The sequence below is a fragment of the Cynoglossus semilaevis genome, unplaced genomic scaffold, assembly GCF_000523025.1.
Source record: "Cynoglossus semilaevis isolate Cse_v1.0 unplaced genomic scaffold, Cse_v1.0 scaffold376, whole genome shotgun sequence".
NCBI classification, from domain to species: Eukaryota; Metazoa; Chordata; class Actinopteri; order Pleuronectiformes; family Cynoglossidae; genus Cynoglossus; species Cynoglossus semilaevis.
This window is the reverse complement of record NW_007585115.1, coordinates 157,280-163,207: the sequence shown is the minus strand read 5'-3', so window position 1 is coordinate 163,207 and position 5,928 is coordinate 157,280. Positions and strand designations below refer to the sequence as shown.

The following is a 5,928-nucleotide window of genomic DNA, read 5'->3' as shown; positions in this document are numbered from 1 at the left end:
GGACGGTGCAAAGTTATTTGGGTGGCGACTGCTGCCCCCGCGACCCGGTAACGGATAAGCGGATGAAAATGGATGGATGGATGGACATAACAAGGGGCGGTATGCATGGTGGAAGAAGAACACAGCATTGCAAGACAAACACTTGCTACCCACAGTTAAATTTGGTGGTGGTTCTATCATGCTGTGGGGCTGTGTGGCCAGTGCAAGTACTGGCAATCTTGTTAAAGTTAAAGGTCGCATGGATTCCAGTCAGTATCAGCAAATTCTTGCGAACAATGTTCAAGAATCAGTGACAAAGTTGAAGTTGCGCCGGGGCTGGATACTTCAACAAGACAACGACCTTAAACACTGCTCAAATTCAACCAAAGCATTCATACAGAGGAACAAGTACAACGTTCTGGAATGGCCATCTCAGTCCCCAGACCAAACTTTTTCATACCACTGTATATAGATAGATAGACAGACAGACAGACAGACAGACAGATAGATAGATAGACAGCACTGTTGGGGGGGTTAATTAGTTAATAGTGCAGTGCAACTTTATTATCTAATTGACTTTTATTAAATCCAGCAAATTAAAAAAAATTACATAACTGTGTACCCAAGATTTAATTAGACTGAATATTTATATATATTATATATATATATATATATATATAATATAAATTTATATTACAAAAATTACAAATTGTTTGTAATTGTGTTTCATACATTTTACATTAACTTTGTTTATACATCACTAAAGAATTTAATGTTAACTTTATTATACGCAGATACAACAAACGGACATAGCAACAAATTTATAATGTCTGCTGAGGTTGATTAAACTTTGTGCAGTGTACACAAACTATACTGTCAAAGGGCCAAACTTTTTCTTGACAGAAACCTTGGGGACTGGACACTCAAATAAAATGAAATAAAAATCACATTTTTGTGTAACATTATTGTCAGATGTTTATTTTCAAATCAACTCACTGGCAGAATCGGACAGTTCAGCGGGCCGGATTTGGCCCACGGGCTGACGGTTAAGAATCACTGGTGTACACAGTTAAAACAAACAAAAATATAACAATGTGTTGACATTAATTTAAAAAAATAATTTTCTGCTCTTGAACTAACCCTGTGTCCTGTGTCGGTTAATCATCTTTCTCTCTCTCCCTCTTACTCTTTGTCAGTCTGGCAGAGAAGCTGAAGCTGATGAAACCCACCCGGCCACATCTGGACCAGGTATCGTTTATCTGCCCAGACCCTCACTCTCCACTCTGTACTGGAGTTTTCTTGTTTTGTTTGCTAATTTATTCCAACACATCATTTCCTACTGATTAAGAAGGGGAGGGGGGGAGGCAATCCCCTCAGGCTGAAATAATGGGGCTTAGCATTCCCCCAGGCTTTGACATATGAGTGAAAACTCCCTCCGCACTTTTGTTTATGTGTGGAAATCAAGGCTTTTGATGTTTTTTTTAACACTACAAAGATTGAGTCTGGGTCATACAGGACAGCACAAACACTGATCCCTTTAGACGCCAGTGGCTTCAGACTTCCGTGTTGGCTAGACTCTAGTGACTGGGCTGCCTGTGATGGCTTTTTTCACTTCATAATGTTTGACGTCTAAACCAGGAATCTCAAACTCAATAGTGATGCTATAATGCTAATACATTAAATGCCCAATTTTATTAATATTGATATTTTTTGTGTGCACTGGAAGTGGCTCCTGGGCCATGGATTTGAGGCATATTGTCTAAACCATGTATTTCTAATAAGAAGCAGCTAAAGGTCTGCTGTATGAGTTGGGGATGTGAAGTGTCTTGTGCTAAGAGAAGAAACAGAGTTCTATTTCCCATTTGTTTTTGTTTGATTTTTTTCAGGTGTTTTTTTTTTTTTATTTCAAACTTTAAATTTAAACTTTTTCAGCATTTCTGTTGTGTTTTTGAGTTTGAGTCTTGCTGTTTTTAGGCCTCTTTTTTTTTCTTTTTTTTCCTTTTCTTTATAATCATGAACTTTTATCACAGGATGAGAACGGATGTGGGTTGTTTGCCTGAGCAAATAATGCCATTGTTTTCTGTTTTCTCTCCGTTCCCTTTCTCGCATGAAACCCAGTGTCCCCCTGAACCTCCACCACCACAGCCCCCGCACCCTCCTTCCCCCACGTTGCTCTTTTCATGTAAATGAGAATGACGTTTTGCTGTTGTTATGCCAAATAACAAGGAAGTGTGTAATCTTAACACTTTGACACAAAACCTCTGAAATATCTGCAAAGTGCCCTTTTAGCACTCCGAGGAAGTGTGTTTGTGTGTGTGTGTACGTGTACGTGTGTGTGTGTGTGTGTGTGTGTGTGTGTGTGCGTGTGTGTGTGTGTTCATTGGTATAGTGATCAGTCAGGGTGTAAAAAAACACATCCTCTGGTGTTAGGTTCATTATGACCTTACTAAGTAACACTGAAATATTTGTTAAAATTCTAACACCAAGTATTAAAATTACAGCTTGAGTAATCTCAGTATAACATTGTGCTCAAATACATTGATTAGTTTTCGGAAGTTGTTTAATTTGAACAACTCCAGAAATGTATTTAATAATGAAAAAGATTAAATACAAAATATGACCTATTCGAAAACTCCAAAAGTCAACTATAAACATTTTACATAAAATTAAAAACTCAACCAAAACTAAGGGATAATGGAAAACTCCACACTAATTAAGTCTTCTTTACCCTGTTTTCTTTAACATGATAAAAAATATTTTTTAATGCTAACCTGTTTATATAAATAATGTATATATATTAATAAATATAAATGTGTATATATGTACATATATACTGTATATATTTCTATTTGCATTCTTATAATCAAACTGTTCAAATTATCAATTATCAAAATTATAAAAATTATCAGTTTTAAATTATACAAACACTTTTTTGTGTTAAAATGAAAATGAATAAATAACAAATAGCAATGTTTAAAAATGTTGATTAAATTTATATTGAAAAGAATTTGATGAAATAAAAATAAATTCTCATTTTCACAGAGTTAAATTCTTGTAACGTTAGTCAGAACCACAAATAGAAACAGTGTGTGATGTTAATTAAGTAATTCCTCATCATCACAGTCCATGTGTTAAATGAACCTGAATTGTCTTTGTATTTCAGCCTTCTCAGAAATAGTTTCAAGTCTACGGTTACAAATATATAAGTATTTAGTTATTACAGGATGTGGTACTCCACCGTTCATCTTATTTTTCCTAGCATTTTAACAGTGTTGCTGACCTAATTTGGTTCTGTGCTGTTCTTTTGTGCAGAGTATATTAACTGTGACCTTCAAAGTGGCAGGAGACATCTCTGAAGATGCTTTGAATGTTTTCATTCAGGTGCAGTCACTCTGTCACATCATCCCCATCCATTCCATCCCACTTCAGTGCTAGGAAAAGGTAAATGTCCATTTTCCTCTGTTCCAGGATCTTCTTTGGGAAAAGATGTTCAAAAACAAAGAAGGACAACTCATGACTGTGGTCAGGTTAAAGGTACAATAGAGCACAGCAGTGCTGGCAATGATCAATAATAAGCACTTCTAATGTCTGTATTAAGTGTTACTAAATACTTGGTGTGGGTTAATGAGTTACGGCTGACTTGTGACTTGGGTGTTTTTAGGGCATAGTGTCGCTGCAAGGTAACGCCCACCAAGTGATGCTACAGGGGGTCCAGGAGCTGTACGAGCTGAATGAAACTCCACAGCTCTGGGAGGAGGATGTGCGGACGAACCGACTGGTCTTCATAGGTGAAGACTCTCTCACTTTACACACAGATCTTGACACCAGTGTATGTATTTTGCAAGTATGCAAATGTATAAGTTACAGTAAAAGAATAAATAAATAAAGGCTTTTAATGACATTTTAGAAGTACATGCATGGGTGAGTGCTGTCATGGTGGGTGGGGCCCTTCTTTATGGTGCATGAAGCTACTGTAGGGTGGATGCAGCAAGGTATGCAGCAACCTGAATTTTACTATTTTGTTTAGTTGTGTCTGTTGAAATTGCACAGGTTTATTTGCTAACTTCATGTTCTTTGTTCAACAGAAAAACAGTTTTTAACAGTGTTTTTAAATAAAGTTTTGTGCTGTGAATATGTGGATGTGGGGCGATTGACGTTCAAGATTGTTGAAATGTTGTCACATTTCAAGATATGTAATGTTAGTCGTGGCAGTGGTGGCTTAGTGGTTTAGGAAGCGGACCTAGTTCCTGAAGGCTTTAGGTTCTAGTCCAACCAGCTGCCAAGTTACCACTCAGGTGCTCTAAGCATGGCACCGTCCCCACACACTGCTCCCCAGGTGCTTAAGGCTGCTCACTGTTTACTTTAGTGATGGGTTAAAAGCAGAGGTCACATTTTGTTGTGTGCAGTGGTGTGCTGTGTCACAACGACACAAGTAGTTCACTAACCTGTCAGTGTTAAACCCACTTTCACAGGGAGGAACCTGGACAAGGACGTTCTGCAGGAGAAATTTCTGTCAACTCTGGCTCAGGATGTGTAGAAAATTTTGTGACATCTTTACAGCTCTTCTCTCTGAAAAACATTTGGTTTCGGCTATCAGCAATCTTAAGACTGTTTTTGATTATTCTCCTAGAAGGTAGCATACAGTATCATATGGCTGAAACATACTGTGAAGAATATTGTTATAAAGCAACATATACATCTGCTGTAGATACACTAAATTTTATATAATGAGGGAAATGCTGTTCTTAATCCTTACAGAAGTCTGTGCTGTGTAAATAAAGCATCTCTGATAACAGTATTTATCCTTATTCAAATGATTCCTCCAAAAGTGCTTGTGTTAACTAATCCAGTAAATCTAGTGTGAAATTCAACTGAGTTTTGAAAAGGTTTCACAACTTCACTTCCTTTGTATTTAAATAGATACAAATATATGTTTTACTTATTGTATGAAGTACTACAGTTTTGTAATGTTTTACAAAGTAATGGTAATTTACTGTGGTAACAGATTTCTCAGCTTTTCTTTAAAGTGATATCTATACTCCAAATACACTGTCCATCAACCGCTTATCCGGGGCCGGGTCGCGGGGGCAACAGTCTGAGCAGGGACGCCCAGACTTCTCTCTCCCCTGACACTTACTCCAGCTCTTCTGGGGGGACCCCAAGGCGCTCCCAGGCCAGTCAAGCGACGTAGTCTCCTCCCAGAGGGACAGGACCCGAGCACCTCCCGAGGTAGGCATCCGGGGGGCATGCGATGTAAATGCCCAAGCCACCTCAACTGAATCCTCTCGATGTGGAGGAGCAGCGGCTCTACTTTGAGCTCCTCTCGTGTGACAGAGCTCCTCACCCTATCTCAAAGGGAGCGCTCTGCCACCCTGTGGAGAAAGCTCATTTCAGCCGCTTGTATCCGGGTTCTCATTCTTTTGGTCATGACCCAGAGCTCATGAACATAGGTGAGGGTAGGAACATAGATTGACCCGTAAATTGAGAGCTTCGCCTTTCGGCTCAGCTCCTTCTTCACCACAATGGACCAATCCGCCTGTCCATCTCACGTTCCATCCTACCGTCACTCGTGAACAAGATACTTAAACTCCTCCACCTGAGGCAGGACTTCCTCCCCAGCCCGGAGGGTGCAAACCATCTTTTTCCGGTCGAGAACCATGGCCTCGGACTTAGAGGTGCTAATTCTCATCCCAGCTGCTTTACACTCGTCTGCAAACTGCCCCAGTGCATCTTGCAGGTCCTGGCTCAAAGAAGCCAACAAGACAACATCATCCGCAAAAAGCAGATGAAATCCGTTGGCTCCCGAACTGGACCCCACCTGACACCTGGCTGCACCTAGAAATTATGTCCATAAATATAATGAACAGAACCGGTGACAAAGGGCAGCCCCGCCGTAGTCCCACATGCACCGGGAACAGGTCCGACTTACTGCCGGCAATGCGAACCAAG

General features: G+C 39.7%; 1 protein-coding gene across 2 annotated transcripts in view; it reads left to right on the top strand.

Moving 5' to 3' along the window:
- Window positions 1-4,777, top strand: part of cbwd (COBW domain containing) — a 16,895-nt gene extending 12,118 nt beyond the window's left edge. Inside the window, exons 12-16 of one of the 2 annotated variants that reach the window (XR_003049019.1) lie at window positions 1,176-1,227; window positions 3,292-3,360; window positions 3,448-3,513; window positions 3,641-3,971; window positions 4,452-4,777. Coding sequence is in view for 1 of the 2 variants with exons in the window: in XM_008337222.3 (XP_008335444.1) it covers window positions 1,176-1,227; window positions 3,292-3,360; window positions 3,448-3,513; window positions 3,641-3,767; window positions 4,452-4,516 (379 nt within the window). In the remaining variant the exon portion in view is untranslated. The remainder of the gene's footprint in view (window positions 1-1,175; window positions 1,228-3,291; window positions 3,361-3,447; window positions 3,514-3,640; window positions 3,972-4,451) is intronic. The other variant, XM_008337222.3, reaches the window with a different exon arrangement.
- Window positions 4,778-5,928: the final 1,151 nt, after the last annotated feature.